The sequence below is a fragment of the Prionailurus viverrinus genome, chromosome B3 (assembly GCF_022837055.1).
Source record: "Prionailurus viverrinus isolate Anna chromosome B3, UM_Priviv_1.0, whole genome shotgun sequence".
In the NCBI taxonomy this organism is placed as follows: domain Eukaryota; kingdom Metazoa; phylum Chordata; class Mammalia; order Carnivora; family Felidae; genus Prionailurus; species Prionailurus viverrinus.
Window position 1 is genome coordinate 61421243 of NC_062566.1, and position 24537 is coordinate 61445779.

Sequence of the window (24537 nt, forward strand, 5' to 3'; positions counted from 1 at the left end):
AGAGGGCCGTTCCTGGGCGATCATTTATCAATGTCACCCACATAATGATTCTCTCTGCAGCCTCCTATTGATGAGGATAATTACATTAGCTCAGAGTGACTGATCAATGAAAAACCACCACACAAAAACTTCTTTACTCCTCTATAATACCAAAAACCGATACAGAAATAACATAGAAAGCCTGATTTTCTTTCCCTTTCCTATCCACCAATAGGTTCGGTACCCCTCCGCCCCCCAAAAGGACTGGGAGTAAAGTAAGAAAATAGACCCAGGTTTGTTTCGTTTAAAGGAGGATGCAATTTTGCCCGTGAATGCATTTTCTCAAAATGCGTTTGCTTCATTCCTTCTTTGCTAAAGAATATCAACGGATTTGTTAATGTGAGTTGCTTTTAGACTGGTCTGTGGTTTTCCGTTCTTTTTATTTCTTTCCTCCCCTTTGGGCATTTTTTTTTTCTGCTTAAAAAAAGACAATCCTTTTATAAATAACTGGAAAAGGAAATTACTCTAGGCCCTTTTTTTTTTTTTTAAGCATTTGCCTAAGTCGGGTTATCTTTTGTCTTTATCACTTCATAAAGTAGCGCAATTAAAGATGGGATGTTGCATGGGTATAAAGGGTGGATCCATAATACGGCGACATAATACGCTATATTCTCGCCTGAAAGTTTGCAGCTAAATTACGATTTCGCCTTTCCTAGACTTAAAAATCAATGTTTTCTCAATTAAAGGGAATTTTAATGCTTTACTTGCGAGTTGTTAAAGGCGCTGTAAATTTTATTGTAATGCTTCTTGGCTTCGGAGTAGATGCAGGCGACCGGTTGCTTCTCGTGGTCTTTTTCCTCTCAAAGAACCTAGTCCAGGAACTTCCAGTGTGTCAGATCAAATCCAAGCAACAAAGGTAAGGAGGGTTTCGAGAGAGACGGGGCAAAGGGTGGGGAGCCCGCCAGGGGAGCCCTCCAGCGCTAGAGGCCATTGTCTTGTATATTTTCACCTCTCTGTGTCCCGCCTCCAGAAAGTGACAGAAGTGTCCCTTTTCACTCTAATCTTTCTCAAAGGGGAGCACGTTCGACTCCCATCTGCTCTGTGATGGCCAGAAAAGAAGCTGCATTTGGGGAGCATTCTAGACTGTCTCCAGTTTCCCTCTTCCCTTTCTCTTCTCCTGATTGAAGATTTAAAATGCCAAAATTTAAGTCTGAACTCTTTCACAAATTCTGCCATATTTTATATGTGTTCTGACCCCTATGTCAGAACTCATTCCCCACCCTCAAGAGCGCTCACTGTTTACAGATGTTTTCTCCTTCCACACGGTCCCACCTAGTAAAAGTTCCCGCAGAGAATTAACTGTGGTGTGTTAATAGCCCAGGTCTGCTACTGCTCTCTCCTGCAAAGCTGAAATCTGGTAAAGGTGGAGAATGGCATTGAACTCATGTTGGGTAGCTGCTCCAGGCCCACAGGAGCCCAGACCTGAGCATTCCAGGCCCGGGGATTGGGTGGGAAGAAAGGTAGTGAAACTTTCAGGATGCAAGGCAGAGAGGAAGATAAGAAAATGTGGCTAGAACAGATCCTAATAAGAGAAGAATAGGGGAAGGCAGAAAAACGAGCCTTTGGGACCTCTTTGTAATTTAAAAAGAAATAATAATGAAGGGAAATGGAGTATCTAAAGCTTGCTATTACATTTTTTTAAACCCAATGTCTGTTTAAGAACAAGTCCTCAGAGATGCCAGCAAGGGCCTGAGTTTCCAAATGGAACTGCTCACAAAGTTCCTTTGCAGTTCCCTCTTCAGTTAATTTGCTGGGAATGTGAAGACTGGGGAGAGGGCTCTGTGTGTGGTGTACCAAGGGCTCCAGTGAGAGTATGATGGGAAGGGGCACCTAGATATAATGAGGCTGCTGTTTGAAGCTGAATAGAGAAGTGGGGAAGGGGGAGAAAGCCTCACAACACTACGGTGCACTTTAAAATTATTCACACCTACCTGCCTTTCCCCTTTAACCACACTATCAAATATTATACATAGGTGGGGGAAATTTCTAGTTCATCATCTTTTGTCTATAGCCCCACCCAATTGATCCCCCTTTGCTTAGAAGCCTGACATGTAAGCATAGACCATGGCCTTTTTATCAAGTGAGTGGGGCTTTGTTAATGTATTTGTACTTTTCAGCTTTCAGTCTAAGTTTCTCGCTTTGGAGGAAGGAGGGGTGCAAGAAAGGAGGGGGAGGGGAGCAGAACACAAAGACTATCTAGTTCTCACCAAGCAGGTTTCAGAATAGGAACTTAATGGGAAGGGAAAAAAAGGAAAGAATGAAGAAAAAAAAAAATAAAGAGTGTGGTGAAAATTGCTTATCACAACAGGTTTGCCTGTCTGGAAGAGAGGTGATTCTGCGAATATTTTTCCCTTTGAGGATTCTGTTTTCTTCTTGTTGAAACATTTTCAAATTTTAATCCTTTAGCAGACAAAACCCTCAATATAAATATGACATGGGCCACTGGCAAAAAAGCCGAACTTAAACTCTGTGCTGAGAGGAGGGGGTGTGTGTGTGTGTGTGAGGGGTGGGGGGGTGGAGAGAGCCCTTTCTGATTAATAACTAGCAGGGTAATGTTGAGGGCTTTTTCTGCCCGATTGCCTTTTTGAATTAGAGCCGATTTCTTCACACTTCAATAGTGCCTGTCTCCTTTAAAATGACTGGCAGATTTGTTTCTCTTTTTTTCTCTCCCTGAGACTTAATGATGTAAATTTTCTAATTAGTTAAATCATATTGCTTAAAGGCCTAATATTTACCGTGTAAGAAACGATCATCCTGATTTGGACCTCTTGAAATATTCCGAGAAATAACATTTGGCTTTTAGGTTGAAGGATGAGAGAAGAGGAAGCTGTGTTAGGGATAGTAGTTTAGAGGAGAGAAGGCATAGACCCCGGCAACATGTTAAATTAATAGTTGAAGTTGAGCTGGGCTCACACTCCAAGTCCGCTTTTATTTTTCAATCAGCGAAGATTTAATTGGCAGCCCTCAGGCCGGGCGATCTGATATTTTCTCATTAGTTTCCCATCACTAATCTTGAGTGTTAGATTGGCTTAAAGGTTGTCAACATTTGACCAATTTTATTTAAGGGGGAAAAAAAAATCCCGCATTATGGCTCCGGGATGTGAGATCTGCAAATAAATCCTGCTTGGATCAGCGGAACTAACAGGCGAAAAAAATGTTGACTATTCATCGTCGCATTTAATAAGTTGCATTAATGTATATTTCAAGGCTAGGGAGAGAGAGATTGTACAAGAGCTGTGTAGATGCAGATGAAAAGAGGTTGATGGGGAGGCGGCTGCAGTGAGCGCGATGGGTAGGTAAAGTGAGGCGTAGGTACATTTCGAACAGAGGGGTAAATAACCCAAGTGGAATAGCTGTTGAGGGTTTAGGACCTACAATCCCTCCTCCCCTTCCTTTTGCAGCTGCGTGAAACTAACTGCAAAGCCGGTGTTGAAGCTCGGAGCCGCACGGCTGTCTTGTCCACATATAACATCAGAGCGCCCCCTGCTGGCCAGCGGAGTAGACCGCTGCAGGTCAGCCCCCTGCGAAGGAAATCTTGTTTTTCTGTGTCCCCCCGCCCCCCATCACAGTGACTCCCTTCCACCAACCCCACCTCGGTTCTGCAGCAAAACCCCGCGGGAGAGAAATAACTTGCAAAGGCTGAACATTTCAATGAATAAATAGTAAAAAAAAAAAAAAATAATAAAGTACGAAGGAACCCCCACCTTCACTTGGCCTCCGGGGAATTAACTATCAAATGACTAGAAAAGGGACACATTTTCTCTTTCTAAATCCTTTTATTCTCTGGGTGTTTGCTGTGATTTGTTTGTTTGTTTTGGCCAAACTGTAGATTCCGGAGTTTAAGGAAATGTTTGTAATAGATGCTGTCAAAGTTAAAAAAAAAAAAAAAGGATATCTGATGGGGAAAGAGGTCAATACAAAACAATATTTTGCAGCTTCGCAAAATAAAACTCCTGAGGAGCTCGCACTGTTTCCGTAACGTCCCACAGAATCGCTTTCGGAATTCAGTGCCTGGTATTGAATGACCCTTTCCTGCACCGCTAAGAAAATACTGGTCCCTGTCCGATTTTTTCCTCCCAAATAGAAAATGTATTCAAAAGTTGTCTCCATACCTTGTCTATCGACACACACACACACACACACACACACACGGTCTTTTCCCGTGCTTCTCAATTTTGCTGGAAACGGAAAGGGTAGCTGGAGCGCACCAAAAACAAACCGCCAATGTCTTTGACATTTGATCATATTCTGGTGCTTACGTCAAATGCAAGCGTGGGATTATTTGAGAGTGTCTGGATTACTATTTTTTTTTCGACCATTTTGGTGCATACAGGCGTTTTCTCGGCTTCCCAATTAATCTTCACGGATTTATGACCGTTCTAACGCGAGGGCGCACAGGTAACGAGAGCCGGGGCAATCTCCGGCTGGTAGACGCAGTGACTCCGCCGCCAGTCTCTACTCTTGGGAAAGGCGCTGGCATAGCAGTCCTGACTCGGAAAAGTCTCCTGACCACAGCTAGACCCCACACACAGAGTGTAAACCTGCAGCGAGGAACGACTTTAGTGTGTGGGGAGTTTGGGGGTTGCTTTTGAAAGCCCCGGATTTCAGGATTCTGTGCAAACTGCTGTCAGAAATGGGGCGCGGGGGAAGGCAGGGAGGAAAGGGGGGTGTCTTGATGTTCATTTCTGGCCAGGGTACCAGGAGTGTCTCCTTTACAAACCGCTCTCTTCCCTTGCTTCTCCCTAGAACCCTCCTGTGTCACGCCTTCTCCAACCTTCCTCTTTGGGGACGCTCAGGACCGGGATGGGGACCCCGGGGGAACAGGGAAGGTGCTCTGCTAGGACAAGTCAGAGGCCGCCCGGCTCTTCTGGTGTTTGAAGAATTGCTGGGATTATTTTTGCTAACTGAGGTAAATTAAATATACTCCAAGTTGTTCTCATTTTTTTTTTTTTTTGCCCGTTTTAAAGAAGTTCAGTGAGTTCAAACTTACTTTAAATGTAAACCCTGGTCTGGAGGAAGCAGAGTCTGCGGCTTGCCACTGAAGTTGACTTTTGGAAAGGTCTTCATTAAGCTCAGAAGTGGAAGAGGAGTTATCTGCAGACAATATTGGTTCCTTTAAATATGTATGTATGTATAAAACACGTTTTATATATCTAGATCTATCTACCTGTAACAAAGAAAAGGAAGCAAGCGTCCCCAATGCAGTTGAATCTGAGTAGAAATGTTTCCAGTAAGACACTTACAGATTAAGAAAATAGGAACACCTCATCGTATTTGTCTCTGTTTGACTTAATGAAATTTGGAGACACTGACAGTCTGGTCAATGTTCTACGTAAATTAATGCAAAGGTCTTTAGAAAGAGACTGAAGATACCTCTTGCCATTAATCTTAAACCACTTGAAGATTATGATTAGATGAATGAGATCACTAAGCATTATCATTTCAAATAGCTGTTAACTGTCTCCACCCCTGTATTGTGGCAACAAAATAAACTCTCCAGGAGGAATGGTGTTCTTCCTTTTTTTATCTTGGTTTTGGTTTTGCTTTAAGAAGAAGGGGAAAGCACAAGAAAAGAAAATCATCTCGAGAAAGTCTTGGATCTCCTGCTGTTAAAAAGCTGCTGTTTGTTTCTGACTTCCCCATCTTTTGCTACACAAGGAAAAGAAATCGAATGATGTGTCCACCTTTGATGAGAAGTAAACACTAACGACAACAGGGAAGCTGCATTTGTTTTGTTTTCTTTTCCTCTGAAAAAAAAATTTTTTTAAGAAAAAAAAATCCACCAATTTAGCGAGTTGAAAATCTTGGAGATGTAAAAGATGTTCACGTGTCCACGTCTATTCGCTGACTTTCACCACTTGAATTTTGTAGGCTTTTGTGTCAAATAGAAATTATGGAAAAGAGAATTAGACACTTGCCAAGGAACAATATTATACACTTTCAAGTAAACTCCACCTAATCCTGTATTTGAGTGCTGAGGGGTGTGTGTGCTGTTTTCCCCTAATAAACCTCAAAGCCCTCATTAGACAGAGAGAACGAGGGGGGGGAGAACTCTATTACTGGGCATTCTGACAAAAAAATGGAAGCAGCGCCTCTCTGCCCCTAGAGCCCCAGGAAAGTGCACCCCGATAATATGGAAAAGCCGTGTGTTTTCTTGAGAGCCCCGAGTTGGGCAGACCTGTCAGAGAAATACGCAGATTAACATTTTGAAAAGCAAAATGTTGAAACAAAGGGCAGTGGCTAACAACGACGAGAACCACCACCACTCAAACATGCTAAAAATGATTCCCCAAACCCTGCGAATTTCCAGATGCCACAGAAAATCAATGCAAAAGCGCCCCCTCCTAACTGAGCGGACAGCTCTCCTGCCGGGTGATGTTTCCAGCTAAAGTGGAGTTGGAGATCCCACCACCACAGGAGCACTGGGAGATGTTACCCTGAGGCTACCGGGAGGGGAGGGGGTGTCGCCCTACCCGCTGTCCTAGCTTTCCACCTGTGCCCTCCTCCCCTTAGCCGGGGCACGGGAGAGGCCAGGAGCTGGGCCGAGTCCGCGCCCCGAGTCTGCCAGGGGTGCCGCGAGCCGAGACTCCTACCAAGCCGAGGAGGAGACCCGAAGAGGCCCCCAGAGGCGGAAGATTCGGTCAGAGGGACCGTTCCCGGTCTGAGCTTCCCGCAAGTGCCCGCTCAATCTCGGGGCCAGGCTCCCTTGCCCGGTTGGACAAAAGGCTCGTAGGCCACGTTGGTCCCGGAACGAATGTGAAATGCAAAGGGGGGGGGCAGTCTCCCCTCTCCCCGCGCGGGTGTGTGTGCACGCGCGTGCGTGTGTGAAACACGTGCACTTGGAGCGGGCCTCTGGCCGCAGACGTCAGCTGGGGAAGTTCACCGTCGTGGCTTCCCGGGACCTGAGCCCACGCCTTCCCTGGTCTCCTACCCTCCGCCTCAGCCACCCCCACCAGCGCCGCCGATCCCGGGCCACGCCGGCACAGGTGTGGTGTCTTTAACTGGAAAGCGCCTGCGAAAAGATCCAGTGGAGGAAAGGCTGCGGCAGAGGGGGGCAAGGAGCCGGGAAGAAAGAGGGTCCTTCTAGAGCTCAGAGGTCCCTATCTTCGAGTGATTGCCATCACACTCCATCTTTGCGCCCCGACCTACTGTATCCAAAAAAGATTGGTTCGCGGGAAAAGCAGGCTCACCATAACCTCGGGGTTGGACGCGGGCTCTTGAGACCTAAGCAGGCTTTGCTTGGATTCAAAAGTATGATTTTAATTTTCTTAATGAAGGCGCGCTCTAGAGCTCAGCTGGTAATGACTGTGCTGAGTTTAATAGACTTCTGTCGAACAGAAAAAGACGGATAACTATCGGTTATAAGTAATCTGCTCTAATGCAATTATTTTCCCAGGTTCGAATGTCATTGTGCAGAGAGGGCCGGAGTGAATTAGGGCCCCGGGGACCGCGGACACCAGGCAAGGAGACCGCCTGAAATACGAGCTGAACCTGTTTTGTGAGATGCTCTCCTGTCTGGGGGTCGGGGGTCGAAGCTTTCAAAGCCCTCGGTGTGCACGTGCGAAAACGTCTCTGTCTCTCTCTTCCTCTACCCTTCTCCCTTCCTCCCCTCTGTCCATCTCTCCTTGTTTTCTCTCTAGTTCCCTCTTCCCTTTTGTCATCTCTGCCAGAGTTCGTGTGACTTTCCCTTTCCCCTCCTCTATTTTGCCTGTCTTGGTGGATTTCACGCAGACCCTCAAGTATTTCTCCACAACATACTGACACAGAAGGAGGCTCTTGGGCTGTGTCAACCCGTTCACTTTTTGAAATCACTAGAAATGGGATGTTTAGGACAATGATGATACCATGTACACATGCCTAGTAATCTGTCAGGAGCATTATTTCCATCCCAATACAGGGCCAATCCAAGTCGCTGTCCCAAAGTAGCCCCATTTTAGCTCTAACACAAAGGGTTATTCATAGTAAATTTCATTTGGAATTACCCAAACTTTTCTTAGCTCTCCATTCACCTTGCCTGGTAGACACATTCTCAAGATGTGACTTCAAAAAATAACAATACAATTCATAATTTCCATTCTTATAGAGAATAAGTCAAATCAGTGGAAGGAAAGCCCTGTGATCAAGGATTTGAAGGCAGGTAGGCCTGCAGGCCAAAGGGCTGGGCAGCCCAGCCAGGCACCCTGGAGCCCAGCTCTCCTGTCTGAACCTTTGCCACCCGCCACTCCAGCCCCACTTTCCCCACAAGCCTCTCTCTCTACATCCTGAGGAACAGGGCTTGGGGCTGACGCATAAAAAGACTTAGATGAACCCTGAAGGATAGGTGGCTGTTCCAGACCCATGAGGCCAGGCGACAATAGTTGGGGGCTGCGGTGTTTGAGTTACACAGAGCCACTTGGTCTACAGATCCCTAGCCTCGTACATTCTGTCTCTGCCCTCCCCACCTACTTCTACAAACATGCCAGGTGACCTAGGCACACGTGTACAGAAATAGCCACAAAGCTCCGCAATTACTATCTTTTCTCTGACCCAATCCTACCCTATTTCTGTTGGCTTCTGCCACCAGGCCTTGACAAAGAGGAAAGAACATCAGATCAAAACAAAAACTTATTTGTGGGGCGCCAGGGTGGCTCAGTCAGCTAAGCGTCCCACTTAGACTCAGGTCATGATCTCACAGTTTGTGAGTTTGAACCTGCTTCGGGATCTGTGCTTTGCTGGGAGCCTGCCTCAGATTCTGTGTCTACCCCCACCCCCTGCACGCCCCCCCCCCCCCCCGCACCCTGCACCCCCCTCATCTCTGCCCCTCCCCAGCTTGCTCTCTCTCAAAAAACCAAACAAAAAAACATAGTTTAAAAATACCAAAAACTTATTTGCAAAACCCCTCAGGTCTCCCTGGCTGAGGACCAGCACAGCTGGTGCCCCAGGGAGAACTCCGTGTGGAATGAGGCCCATGCAGCCCTGGGTGAGGGTTGGATGAGGGGGGTAGCTTTTCACCTTCCTCATCCCCCATGATCTTTGCCTTCCCCGGCTGCTGGGAAGAGAATTAGGATGGGTTTTAGTCCTCAGGTCCTACACTGGTGGGTGAGAAAGTCTGTGATCCAAGAGCCCTGCCTGAATTTAAGCGCTCAGCCTCCAGTGCCTGTAAAGATAGAGAAGGTGGCTGGGCAGCCATCAGGCCCAGCCTGCTCCAGCACGAGCCCACTGCAGCAGCCTCTGCTCGGAGGGGGTCCGCAGGGTCTCAGTGTGACGTGGGGCGGCACCAAGAATGAAAGGAAGGTCTGCCTCTGGGTCTGTGAGCAGGTTTGGAATGGGAGAAGGGGCGACTGTCAGAGCCCAGCCACCAAATTCCTCTGTCATCCCTAGATCTGTCATCCTTCTGTGGCTCCCCTGCAGGAAAACTGCTGTGTTGTATGGTTTTGGTGACCTAGTAGGAGAGCAACAGCAGAGACCCAGAGAGCCCCACAAGCTCTAGGTGGGTTGAATCCTGCTTTTGAAAAGTCGTTGAGAGGAAAGACATTCTATTACCCAACAGTGCATTTTTCCAAGCACCCTCTCTGCTAAGCTTGGCGGAGAGTGAGGAAAAGCCAATTACCCCCATTCTCTCCAGGGAGGAACTTGGACAGAACGAGAATCTCTTCCCCCAGAGCAGCAGAGAACTCCTTGCAAAGGTGTCTCGGAGTCCCAGCCTGAGCCACTTATATTGTGTGGGCTCCCATCTCAGTCTCAGCCCCGCAGCCATTGACTGCATTAAGTCTGGGAACAGAATGTAAGGAGGCCCAGTCGGACTTAGGCTTGCTTCTCCCACAATTACTCCCCTGTTTTAAATGTCAATAGAGGAAAACTTTTTTTTTTTTTTACAGTAAATCAAAGGTGTAATTATATTCACATAGAATTAGGTGTAAAAATTAAGGTACAAATTGTGCTTACACATTTTTAAAGGATTGCCCTGAACATCACATGCTTTTAGAGAACATGACACTTACAAGCTTTGAGGATAAAGAACACTATGAGCACCTGAAATCCCCCCCGTATGCCACCTTTGCACCATAATGTAGAAGCAGGGGGGTGCCTCAAGAATATCTCAAGTGGGGCCACCTGCGTGGCTCAGTCGGTCGCGATTCCAACTTCTGCTCAGGTTATGATCTCCGGGTTTGTGAGTTCCAGCCTCACATCGGGCTCTCTGCTGTCAGCACCAAGCCAGCCCACTTCAGATCCTCTGCTCCCTCTCTCTCTGCCCCTCCCCTGCTCATACTCTCTCTCAAAAATAAATAAACCTTCAAAAAAAAAATTATCTCAAGTGGTAAGAACTCCTAAAACAAAATAACCAATACACAAAAAATAACACAGTTTTGCATCCTTAAAGTTTCCGTAAAAGACAATTTGAGGCAAATACCTAGCTACAAAGCTTTTTCTGGGTACATATTTATCCCGTCTCTTCATTTTATTTAATCTAATTTTTTAAAAGTGTTTTTATTTATTTTTGAGACAGAGAGAGACAAAGCATGAGCAGGGGAGGGGCAGAGAGAGAGGGAGACACAGAATCTGAAGCAGGCTCCAGGCTCCGAGCTGTCAGCACAGAGCCCGATGCGGGGCTTGAACTCATGGACTGTGAGATCATGACCTGAGCCGAAGTCGGAGGCTTAACCAACTGAGCCACCCAGGCACCCCCCATCTGTTCATTTTAAGTAAGCTGCTCAGAAGGGGTGATACACCCACAACAAAGTGAGGGCAGTCGTTTATACTTGAAGCTTATCCATCGGCCCTAGGACTTTAGAATGTTCAAGTGAAGTGTAAATAGAATAAGGTCACAGGTGATTGACAAGTTCAAGTTACTTAGCTCAATTATCAAAATTTTATTTCTAAATTATGTTCAGTTTGATTATCTGCTCTGCTATAAATGACCTTAGAAAATCCAATGGGAGCAGACAATTTACACCATGTCCTATGTACCATGATTTATTTGTAAAGTCATTTTGTCACGTATGCCTCCTTTAATGCTTCTGTGGAGAGCAAGTCTTTACAATTAGATTTAGAAATGCAGCTACCATTCTAATTCGAAGGCAGTCACTTTAAAGACAATAATCACTAAATTTTGACAACTTTCTTTAAAATTGTTTTACTGTTTATTTTTGAGCGCGAGAGAGAGACAGAGAAACATGGACAGACAATGAGTGAGGGAGGGGCAGAGAGAGAGGGAGACCAGAATCCAAAACAGGCTCCAGGCTCCTTCCATGCTGTTGGCACAGAGCCCCACGCGGGGATCAAACTCACAAACCACGAGATCATGACCTGAGCTGAAGTGAGCCACCGGCTGAGCCACCCAGGAGCCCCTCTGACAACTTTCTAAACTATCTCTGAATTTCTAACCTGCAGACAGAACCTGCAGACTGTTGAGAATCTAATTCTCTGGATGTTGGCATGCTATACACAATGTCTGTCTATCCAAACACTAGATAAGAGTGCAATTTGTAAATATATCCCCTACAACTCGCTTTCAACATAGTATCTCAAAGTTTTCCTATGCATTATTTAATAGATAACCAAGCTCTTCAGATCAAGGCTCATGCCGCCACATCTGGAAATGGTTCCTTTGCTCTTATCTCCCTCCCCCTCCCCAGTCCACCACCAGGGAGAGAAATAGCTGAAACCTCTCCTTCGACCATTATATGATAGCATCAGCTTTTAATCAGTGAGAGGCACTCCTATTTAAATGTACAGGATGACTCTTTATTTCATTTATCTTTTCTTTTGGAGGAAAGTGAAACAAGAGCACCACCCTTATTAATTATAAGATTGATGGGGTGAAAAAAGCCAAATGAATTTGGCTTGCAAATTATTAGCCGAGGTATGAATATTTATGACTGTGCCAGGAACTGCAGTCATGAACCCTGGTATCAAGTCCGGGAGACAGACCAATGCATTCAGTGAGGGCTCAGTCTCCCCAAATCTGACATGACATAAATGGAAACTTTTAAATTAGACCCAGGGTGGGCTCCCATCAATTCAATTTCTTTTTCTTTTCTTTCTGTCTTTCTGTCTTTCTTTCTTTCTCTTTTTTTTTTTTTTTTTTTTTTTTGATGTGATCTTGCTAAACATGAACTTACCTCTAGTGGCCTCGCTCATAAACTTTAAAAATCCTGTAAGGTGACAGCAGGTGCTTACAACTTCTGTGAAGGAAATCTACATTTGTGCTTTTCTCACTTGAGATTCATTTATGTTCTACATCAAGTTGATCTGTAAAATATTTGTGACATTATGGGTTTCAAATTTCAAGTTATTTTAATTCAGTGCAAAGATACTGCAAACCTAAAATATCCTGGGTATAAAGAGAATTTAAACAGACATAATCTAAGTTAGATACAAACAGAATTGAGAGGGGAAAGAACACAGCAATGGAAGAGAGATGAGCCAAGTTTTCTCTTTGTTTTCCTCTTTCTGCACCAGACTTATTCATGCTTTAGTCTCAAAGTGGGGGGAATTGAAATGAGAGGTGGAGGAATTAAGGGAGAGGGTGAAGATAAAGATTTAACAATTCAGTAAAAAATGGAGTGCCTGGGTGGTTCAGTTGGTTAAGCGTCCAACTCTTGATTTTGGCGCGGCTCATGATCTCCCAGGTCCTGAGTTTGGGCCCCACGTCAGGCTCAGCACTGGCAACCAGGAGCCTGCTTAGGATTCTTTCTCTCCATCTCCCTCTGTCCCTCCCCTGCTTTCCCAAAATAAGTAAAATAAAACATTAAATAAAAATTCAGTAAAAGACAAACTCGTCTTTCCTTCTCTTGATTAGACATTCAAGAGTTTGGTAGTGTTTTGGAAAAGATGCTACAGATCTGAGACTTAATGGCTCAACTACCCTCCCACCACTGGTTTCTTTTCTGTCAAAGAATCCTTGAGTGGGGGCTGACCCAATCCTGTGAAGATAGCTCATTCTGACATCAGAGCCAGCTTGGCACATACATTTTGAAAAGGAAGACAAGTTGTTTTCGAAACAGAAGTGCTAAGCATGCTAAAAATCATCAACAATTTTTTAAATGTTCCTCCAATTTTCTGAAAATCTCCCAACTACATATACATTCACATGTACCCATCTATCTGTATGTACACGTGCACATATACACATATGTATTCACGTGTATTCACAACTCTAAGTGGATGTTTGTGCTAATTTGACGCTTTATGTATATCTTGTATCAATTTGTCTGTTCTCTGCAAGGGTGTAAATTTTTTTTTTTTTTTTAAAAAGTGATATCCCTGACAATAATTTACTTCAATTCCCAGACCTTTAAATTCATGTATCTCCTATCAATCACACTCAGTAGATACAGGAAAACACATTCAACATTTGTGTATCAATAGTGGCACACACACAAATCTGTTTTGTTCCATTTAAATGCTCTTCAACATGTCATTTCCTATTTTTCTGGAACACGTTATGGGTTACTCATCCTGCTTCAGCTGATTGTTAAATCCTTAACCTAATGAAGATTCAGAGTAAGTTATTTACTTGTCTTAGATCTCAGAGCTGAAAGGTGGGCTTTGGGGAGAAGTTTGGTCAACCCCTTTTGCCCTTCTGACAGAGAACTGGAAGTCTCAAGATGGCAACTAACCAGTCCAACTCAGAGAACAAGTTAGCTGCAGCTCCCGACAAGATCCCAAAGCTCTTCACTGGAGGTTAATTTTTCTTAGGACATGGTGCTTTTCCATCTTCTGTCCTTTATATTAGAGCAGTATTTATAATGCTACATGCAGACTTCTCTACTAATATTTTTCTTCCCAGCGCACTGACAATGAAATTCTTATTAAATAATAATAAGATATTGACTGGTCTGTTTGCCAGTATGAAGATTTGTTGTTGATCTGTGATGTCTGTATTGATTAGGGAAGAATGAGATCTATCGTCTACCTGAAGGATAAATAGATCTCAGTACTGGCACAAAAACAAACTTTGGATTAATAGGAATCCCAACCTTCTCTATTTATTAGTTATACGTCATCCCACTCACTCAAGCTAGAAACAGATATAAATAGGAGTAACTGAGAGCAATACCTCGAAATCTCCAAAAATGTTCACTAGGGATATTTAAACTGATATGAGAGTTCTTTGACTTGAGCCCTCGTAGCTTGCTTCTAGGTAATCTGCCCGCCTGGCTCTTTCTCTTCACCCCAAATTGAATCCTACACCTGCTCCATATTTTTTACATTAAGGGAAATCCTATTCATGCCTGAGATGATCTTATATTTATGATGGCCTCTTCTGTCAAATTGTTATTTCTGTAGCTTGCTGTCAAAAATGTCACTCAAAGTTTCCTTTCCACCTCTCTTTACCCTCTGTCATAGTAACTTAGAAGGTCTAATCCAAGTAGAATTTACTTCACCTATAAAATACAGCGAGGAGAACTTATTTTTCACTTCCCGTCTGCTGCTCTCTTCACCCAACCCCCCAGCTTTATCTTCATTCTGTTTAAGGAATGTGTCCGTTGTGTCTCCTTGTGGTAAAATTGTTCATCCAAGCAGTTTCTCTTAAGGTTCAAAAACCTAGCTTTCGGGGCACCTGGGTGGCGCAGTCGGTTAAGCGTCCGACTTCAGCCAGGTCACGATCTCATGGTCCGCGAGTTCCAGCCCCGCGTCAGGCTCTGGGCTGATGGCTCAGAGCCTGGAGCCTGTTTCCGATTCTGTGTCTCCCTCTCTCTCTGCCCCTCCCCCATTCATGCTGTGTCTCTCTCTGTCCCCAAAATAAATAAACGTTGAAAAAAAAAAAATTAAAAAAAAAAAAACAACCTAGCTTTCGTGAGGAAAGTTCGTGGGTAAATAGGTTAGGCATATTTTCTGAATCTATACTAGTAGGTTAGTACTTAAGCAAGAAGGAACACAACACTGAGGCAAAAATGTCCCCCCAGTTACAAAGTTCTGTAGCATAAGTAGCAGATATTTGATTTTTGAAAGCATCAAAAATAAAACATTGAACCTGTTAGCATTTAGAACTCCTTTCCTTATCAGTGTGGCCTCCTTTTCGCTAGTTTCATTTCATTACTTTTGCATGAATATGATAAATTGTCATTAAATCTAACCATTTTTATTTAATGTTCATAAAAACTGGTAGGTTTTCAAACAGATGTGGCCTGCTATGGTTCAGTGAATTTAGTGGACTCCTCATATAAATGGAATAATAACCATACGGAAGATGAATTTTATACCCTTGTTTACCTCTTCCAGAACTCACCCTTATTATAATTACAAATAGTGTTTATTATGTATTATGCAATATATGTAACATTGTCCAGACGCTGCACAAACCTTAACTTGATCACTGCCATCTACAGTTTATAATCCGAGATAGCACGGACACCAAAACACACGGAGAAATGTGGACAAATAGAAGATATTACACAGTTATGTATTTTTTCTATAAAGAAGAAAATGTAATGGAGCCTAGCTTATGAACGAACAAATATTTATCTTCTCTTCACTTAAATATTTTTCTTTCCGACCCAAAGAAGTGATTGGGAAAGAGAGAATGGTTCGTTTCATGTCTTTTCTATCAATTAAGGATGACTCTGTGGCATAACTCTTCACCTTTTAACTTTTTTTTTTTTTTTCCAAAAGAGATCAGCAAAGAGAATACACTGTCAGTTTGAGCCGCTTAAGTGGGGAGGATATACAAGTTTAATTAAAGGCGGGAGAGCCCAGTGGTTTCAAACATACCTCTTTTTTTTTTTTTTTTTTTTTTAACATTTATTCATTTCTGAAAGGCAGAGAAAGGGCGCGAATGGGGGAGGGGCAGAGAGAGCGGGAGACACAGAAACAGAAGCAGGATCCAGGCTCCGAGCTGTCAGCACAGAGCCCGACGCCGGGCTTGAACTCACAGACCGAGAGATCACGACCTGAGCCGAAGTCGGCCGCCCAACTGACTGAGCCACCAGGCGCCCCCTCAAACATACCTTTATAATCATACTGCCTGGGTCTAAGCCCTGGCCCAGCCACCAGTTAACTATGTGACCTTAAGACAATAGCTAACGTTTTCAAACTCTTCACAGGGCTAAATTTAACAGGATGATCACGTGAATTTATGCATGAAAAAATTCATTCTAGTACTCGGTTCATGGGGAGGATTCAACAAATATCAGTTGCCACATTATTATTGGTGTTCTCAATGAACTAGTCACCCTCCTATACTCCCTCCCAGCCTAGATAGGACCGTGTATGAACAATCCATACAATTTAGAAATCTTTTGCTTTTATTAATCATGCAGAAACTCAATAGTAGTGTAGATTCTGAATTTGTTCTAGATCTCTTAAGGTCATTTCAGTTATATGTTTGGACCTGTCTATGTATCTTTTAAGAACTAGAATGTGTTATGCTAAGCAAAATGTCAGAGAAAGACAAATACCATATGATTTCACTCATATGTGGAATTTAAGCAAACAAATACAAGGGAAGGGAAAGAAAAAAGATAAAAACAGAGGAGGAGGCAAACCGTAAGAGACTGTTAAATACAGAGAACCAACTGAGGGTTGCCGGAGGGGAAATGGGTGGGGGGATGGGCTCACTTAGGTGATGGGCATGAAGGAGAGCACTTGTTGGGATGAACACTGGGTGTTATATGTAAGTGATGAATCACTAATTCTACTCCTGAAACCATTATTACACTCTAGGCTAACTAACTTGGATTTAAATTAAAATAAAAATAATTTGAAAGTTAGTAAATAAAAAATTTAAAATAAAAAGAAAAATTCTATCTTTAAAAAAGATGTCTTCTTCAGTATATTTCAATATTCTTTTCAAATCCCACCTTTTAGTGGTTTTTAGTATTCTAGCTTTAAAAAAGACCTACATGGCATACATTTTGCATGCACATCATTGAGTAGTTTCTTGGGTTGTTTGGTTATCAGACAACGGGAAGACCACTAGTCTGGGAACCAGAAAAATATAGATGCTAAATATGTTTCTGCAACTGGTTAATATGTGATTGGGCCTCAGTTCCCCCACCCCGCCAGTAAAATATGCTGGAGTAGAAAATATCCAGAGTTCATTCTGGCTGTAACAATCAAAGATTGCATGGTTCACATAGAAAACTTTGCCTAACAGAACTTTTTTCTTTCTTCCAAGTGTGTGTTGAGACTGTTAGATATCTCGCCCTGTGCTAGGCCCTAGGACTCAGAGAAATATGTAGAGTTCTGTCTTTAAGAAATTTACAGTCTAGGGGCACCTGGGTGGCTCAGTCAGTTGAGCATCCAAATTCAGCTCAGGTCATGATCTCATAGTTCATGGGTTTGAGTCCCGCATTGGGCTCTATGCTGACAGCTTGGAACCTGGAGCCTGCTTCGAATTCCATGTCTCCCTCTCTCTCTGCCCCTCCCCTGCTTTCACTCTACCTCACTTTCTCTCAAAAACAAACAACCATTAAAAATTAAAAAAAAAATTTACCGTCTATTGGAGGGACAAACATTACATTACAGTGTGATGCGTGTTAAGTTAGAAATAAGTATAGGGAATTTTAAGACCAGATAGAAGCAGCATCTAACCAATGGGAAGATTTGTAGAGGAGGTGGCACTGGAATTGAGTCTTGGAGAAGAATTTAGAGGAAAGGAAGAGGTGAGAAAGGCATATCAAGAGGGAATCGTATGTGCAAAGAAATAAAAGAGAGTGAAACAATAGGTCAGAGAACTAGTAGTTCACAGGGCCTTAGCGCAGAGGGTATGGGTAACTAGGAAGACACAAGGCTTTTCTTCCCTCTTCTGATCTCTGCAGCCAATCTCACATCCTCCTTTGGCTTCAGTTATGCCTCCTCCATTTGCTGATGACTCGCCATTTCTATCTTCAGCCCAGAGTTGCTCTTGAACTTTAGACCTATATATCCAACTATCCACGGACATCTCCACATGTCTGGAGGCACCTCAAACTCCTAATTTTCACATCCAAGGATACACCCCTTCTCCTGTGTTCATTATTTTAGTAAAAGGGATCATTGTCCACTCAGTTGCTTGTGCTAGAAATTTAGGTTTACCCGTATTGCTTTTTTTTTTTTTTTATTACTTCTATCCCCCAATCCAGTAAATTTCATGGTCTCATAATTTTAACTCCTAAATGCATCTTTAATCCATATGCTTCTCTATATCTCCATTGCCACCATTTTAGTCCAAGCTGCCATTATTTGGACTTGATGGTCAGGGGATCTGGAGTCAAGTCTTATCCCACCATATTCCTATTTAAAATTCTTCAATGGAAACATATCATTCTTAGGATAAAGTCCACATTTCTTACCATGTTCTAAACATTTGAGTGATTTCATGCCTATCCTTCTTGTCTCCAGCCCCACCTGGAATCCCCTCATTCTCTTTGATCCAATCACACTGCTCTTTTTTATGGTGCCCGGACAGTCTAGCCTCCTGCCCATCCTTGGGCTCTTGCATTTTGTTTTCTCAGTTTAGAAGGTTCTTCTCTCCACCACCCCCCACCTCTAACTGGGCTAACTGCTACTCATTCTTCAGTTCTCAGTTTGAGTGCCATTTTCACAAATGTTTTTTGTTTTGTGTTTACCATTTCCCCCTCCAGATTAGACCAGATCCTCTATTCTCGTAATAACATTTAAATTTTCTTTGTAGCATATCGCATTTACACTTAATAATTAATCCTGTAGCTCTTTGTTTAATGTCTGCTTCTCCTGGACTCTGCATTCCATAAGGACAAGGTCAGATATGTTTGGTTCACTATAGTATCTTCAATGTCTAATGAATTTTTTTTTCGAAGGAAAAACAAGATAAAAGGGAGGGTAGAGTTAAATAAGATAAGGCCTGTCCAATGAATTTAACGGTAAGAGGTCATGGGTGACCTTGGAGAAGGGAGTTTCAGTGAAATGATACAGGCAGATGGTAAACTAACGTGGTTTAAGGAACAAAAGGGAAGTGAGAAAGTGGAGGCAGTGGGTGTAAACTAATATGAAGAATCCTACTCATAGGAAAAATAAAAACAATATGGTAATAAAGGGAAGATGTAGGATCAAAGGATATTTTACTTTTAAAGATAAGAGAGAATGGAGCTTATTTGTATGGCTGAAGGGAAAGCAATAAAAGATGTACAGAATAATTGAGAGATTACATCTGTAGAAAAAAGTAGACATAATTTCATAAAGCAAAGTTGTAGTACAGGCTGGGGTCCAGAGCATAAGATAGGTTTTGTACAAGTTAAAAGTCACCTCTTCACTAAGACTTGCAAAAAGAAAGGAAGTAAAGGCAAGTGTACGTGTGGATTAAATAGAGGTACTGGTTCTGCTCGATAGCCTGGATTCTCCTCCAGTTGTAGGAGGCTGTCAGAGAAAGAGGGTGGTGGGGAAAGAAGATAGAGAGAGAGAGTAAAGCTTAGAATCACAGTTGAGGGGAGTGGGGAAGAAGCTGATCAGCATCAGGTGAAGAGCTTGCTGAAACTTGCCAACATCCACATGATTGTGTGCTTTTTCTCTAGATGCACCTCCGGGGTTTCAGTGGAGGAATGAGGTAAGTGGATTCTTCAAAATCTGAGAGTTTGTAGGGAAAGAACAGGTAGGAAGTTGAGGCTAGAGCCTGGGGAGTATTTGAATTACTGAACCATTGGGCCTAAAATAAAGAAGGAAAGGACATAAGGTGCTGACTGGGAGTAAAGTCAGTGATACAAGGGTGGGATGTTTTCTTGGAAAAAACAACAGAGAGGTTCTGAGACTTAGGGGAATGTGGGCGAATGGACTGAGAACGTCACTACAGTGGGATTTCAGATGTAGAGGTGGAGGTTACTGAGGGATAAGAACATCCAAATCGGCAATAGGGGTAGATACCCTATGAGGCATCCTCAGGCCTGCCCCAAAGGCTATGACAGCATCCTCACTTCTTCTCTTCTCACTTCATGCTAGGAATCCATTTTATGCTCCTTGGGCCCAATCACTGAAAAAAAAAAAAAATGGCAAAGGAGAAAATAGTGATAGTGTTTATTTGTTAACTTGTCAATTTAATTCCATTCACTTTAACAATATTTAGCATGTGGATACCAGGTGCCAAGGCATTGTTGTGTGGCGGAAGAGATTCAGATTTCATCTGAGGTACAGCATTCTGTTAACTTTGTGGAGAGTAGACCGTGGTGGGGCGGGGCAGAACTTGGGGGTCAGGGGTATGGGGATTGACAAGACTAGAAGCAGCAACATTTGTGGTTTCACCGCTTTATGGCTCTATGACTTTGGGCCATTTATTTCGCCTCTCTGTGACTTCCTTCCTCCCCCCATATAATGGAAACAACAATAGTACCCATTTTGTAGGTTTGGGAAATTATCTATTTATAATGATGCCTTACAGATTCCACAGCAGGAACAGGGCTAATTTGGGCACCAAAACAAATAAAGTAATGGATCAAAATCTAAGGAATAAAATAAGAATTCATGAGTCTATAATGTTAAATAGATAAATGAGAGAAAGCCCTTTTCTACAGTAGTATGTCAACTGATCAAGACAGGAGGAGTGATGAAATTTTTCAAAACATCATTTTGCAACTATCACAGAAAAAATGGATTCAGTCAAGAATCATCAACACTAAATTTAATTGAGGAAAGTTGATGAAGAACAGGATATTTATATTATATTGTAGTGTCTCACTGTAAACTACTTCGTTATTACAAAAGGAAAAGTATTAGCTATACAGTGGAGAAAACAGGCAACACCTTAGCTAAGTGATCAAAGCTAACATGACCAAACAAGGTGATTTGTCTCCAACATGAAACCGTGAAAAGGACACAACGTCATTCCTTGGTATTCTAGCTCCAACAGCACAATCTGAAAGTTGTCATCTGACACATCAAACAAACACATATCGAGGGACATTCCAGAAATAAGTTAACTGGTCTGCATTATTCAAAGGAAAGTCTACCTAACTGTTCCACATCCAGGATACCTATGATTCGTGATCCTAGACTAGACTCTGTACTGGGGGGTGGAGGTGGGGAATGTTATAAAGGTCACTGTTGGGACAGTAAATGAAATTGGAATGCAGACTTTAGATAAAAGGATTGTGTCGACATTAAATTTTCTCAATTTTGTGACTATACTAAAGTTATATAAGAAAATACACACCGAATGGGTAAAGTAGCATGATGTATGCAACCAACTCTTGACTGTTTAGGAGAAACTATGCAGAAGAAGAGAGAGAATGCCAAGGCACATGTTGCAAAATTATATAAAAATTGGTGAATATCAGGAAAGGATGTCCAAGGTATCTGCATTTTTCCTGTAACTTTTCCAGAAGTTCGAAATTATTTAAAAATAAAATGTTTTTGAAAGGAGTGTGGAAAAAAAAAAAAGCCTGATCCCAACGAAAGCTCCCCAAGGTAACTATCACCACCACCACCATCATCGCCACCACCAGTTGGGAAATTCTTGCAGTGTTTCAAGTAAGAGGTGATAGAGGACTTCATCTCAATCAACAGGCTTCGGAAGTAGGGATGGAGTAGACAGGAAATACTCAAGCTAGCTGCATCAGGAATTCTGGCAATAATATGGGGAATGCTCCATAATAAGGAACACTTTGAGTGCCACAGGCCACTCAAAATAGGATACATCACAGCCATGGGCAATTTTTACTATGCAGAATGAACTTTCTGTGGTATAGTCCTCAGGTGTACCAAGCATTCCACCCAACTAACTGTCGTTGGCCTCTGAGCTCTAATGACTCTATGCCTCTAGAGAGAAAAGGCTAGTTCAGTTTCATACAGACAAAACTCTCCTTTTACCAGTCTTTCCTTTTCTTGGGAAGAAATGAGAGGAAGGAGGAAGTCGACAGAAGAACAATGAGAATTGGAAGGAAGTTCCCGGAAAGGAAGTTCTAAATGACATCTCCCTTTTCTATTTCCGCAATCTTTTCCTGGCTGCCAATCACTTAGCCCCAGTTGTCTGTGCCTAACCTTACCCCTACCACTAGAAGAAGGTGGGGTAGCTCACCTCCTCTTTCAGGTTTACTTTTTTGTTAATGTTTATTTTTACTTTATTTTGTTTTAATGTTTCTTATTCTTATTTATTTCTGAGAGAGAGAGAGAGAGGGAGACAGGGGATCCAAATCGGGGTTCCCACTGACTAGGTGACATCATGACCTGTGCTGAAGTCAGAAGCTTTAACTGGCTGAGCCACCCATGCGTCCCTCTCTCAGGTTTACTTTTAAAAGTCCTGTGGTTCAAGAGCAACACAGTGACTCATCTGTGGCCAGAGAGCTGTAGCCAGCTGAGCACACATGCATGAGACTGGTGGAGGGTTGTTCAAATGGATTATGCCATCTCAGAGTATTGGTTAGTTGATAAAAGCTTGTTTGAGCAAACTGAGTTTTATTGGAGATACTACTACTTAAAGCCTGCCCTATTTCTTGTTGACTGGAAGAATAAAGCCCAAGACGACTTTCTACCACCTTGAATTATTCCACTTCCCCAAACCTTCTACACACTGATACTCAAATTCCACTGGACAGCTCATCAGACCACCAAATATGCCATTTTCCCTCTCCCGTGGCTTTGCTCATTCTATGGTCTAAATCAGAAACGCCTAGGTCCACCACTGGGCCAAGTATGAGAATCAGTTCAAATGCCACCTACTTCTTCTGGACGTTCTCCATGATACTGCTAAGCAGAAGGGAAATACATGAATTCTCCCTTGGGTTTATACCAAGTATTTTCCCCAAATCTACACAAATATAGTGTCATTCAAATTTGACTTGAATACTACAACTTCTTTAAATTCCCTTTCCGTCATTTTTTTTCTATGCTTAGGTCTTAAACAGACTTTAGGAACTAGAAATGGAAATACGACAGGAGTGAGAAAGTTCTTAGATGCTTGTTAGAGAGGGAGATGAAAGAAACTGGAGATTAAAGATACTTCAGTTATCCATGAGGCCTGGTGTAAGATTGTATAAGGAAAAAAAAAAAAGGAATCTAATACTGATGCATGCTGGTCATTTTACTTTTGGAAACTTAGGCTCCTTTGTACAACATTAATTTTTATGTCCTATTAAGTAGAGATAATACGGCTTTGTCTATAAAAAACTTTATCACCGGGTTATTTACCTTTTCTCTTCTTTCAGAAACTGTTGTCTTTCCAACTCCATCTTTAGACACAAACGGTCAGCTGAGTGACATCATTAATAGAAGTATCTATTTTAGAAGCTCTACTTCTGGAAGTGGAATTAAAAAGGAGGTGTAACCCAGAGTTTAAGATACCCACTGATAATGAGGGTATTTGAGTGATGGTAATTGGCGAGGAGAAAACCTTAAAGATCTATCTAGAGACCAACCCTCACACTCCAGGCATGTTGCCAGATAAAGACTAAAAACAGCATGTGAGATGGCAAGAAAAATATGCTCCTTGGTTTCTTCATTGCCATAAAAGCCATTGGGAAGAACTGAAAGAGATCTGCCATTCCTGAATGGGAACACTGGACTTCTTGTTCTGTGACTGAACACTTTTGCCACCGAGACATGGAGACAAGGAATATCATCTTCGATAAGGTGTAGCCCTCCAGTCTATGGCCACAGTCAGCACAGAAAGTAAGGTTGCAGAATGGCCATCCCTTTCAATTCAATGCTGCTCTTGGAACCAGATCAGTCATTCGACAACATTGTTTCTTTCTTTTAGACTAAGACAGGAAACCTCTTTAACCTTGAGGATGACAGTTTCATCAGCCATATGTGCCTGATTTTTGTACACCCACACACGATTTGGTCGTACACAATAAACTCGCAGAATATAGCCATAGCTTCTTGCTTCGAGAAAAGTCTATCAATTTCGTGATTAAAGCCCGTTTAACGTTGGTGTCTTTGTGGGCGGAATTTTCAAGATGGCACGAGCCAATCCACACTGTCAAACTGTGTCATCCCACACCTGAGACAAGGAGTACATCACACTGGTTCAGTCAGTGAACAGATCAGCTAAAATGGTTGCAGGACTGAACAAAATTTGACGAATCTGGCACAACTGAAACATTGAAGGAGATTGAAAGTAAGCAGATGGTACTTATCTAGGAGACAGGAGTGTTTCCTTTTCTGTAAAATGGGCATATTAATACTTTGCCCAGATGGTTTGTAGTAAAGGTTAGAAATAATGCGTATCAAGTATCCAGCATGTAGCAGGTACTTAGTAAATGGTTGCTATCATTTATTATTATTATTATCGTTATTTTAAAATTTCCAGTTACTTTGAAAAAATTAAGCCATTAGTTACTGGTCAATGAAGATTTGTTTTTAAAGCTCTAATGCTGTTAGATTACTCCAAGTTAGATTCATCCAAGTTGTTAAGCAGCTTGCATAGAAAGCCAGTCATGTGTTTTAGTTTATTATTTATCTGCCTTTACTCTTAATACCTAACCTTTTAGTTTCATCTGTTTAGTGAGTTGTTTTTTTAATAACTGGCTGATCAGGGCGCCTGGGTGGCGCAGTCGGTTAAGCGTCCGACTTCAGCCAGGTCACTATCTCGTGGTCCGTGAGTTCGAGCCCCGCATCAGGCTCTGGGCT

The 24537-nt window shown here is 42.6% G+C and overlaps 1 protein-coding gene across 1 annotated transcript; it reads left to right on the forward strand.

The window, feature by feature from the left end:
* The first annotated feature begins 724 nt into the window (after positions 1-724).
* LOC125168360 (uncharacterized) lies at positions 725-24535 on the forward strand. The gene is made up of 7 exons (XM_047863430.1): positions 725-895; positions 3441-3551; positions 4786-4948; positions 7436-7499; positions 19494-19525; positions 20039-20100; positions 23112-24535. Exons 1-7 carry the CDS (start codon positions 735-737, stop codon positions 23161-23163), a joined length of 645 nt encoding a protein of 214 aa, XP_047719386.1. The 5' UTR covers positions 725-734; the 3' UTR covers positions 23164-24535.
* Positions 24536-24537: the final 2 nt, after the last annotated feature.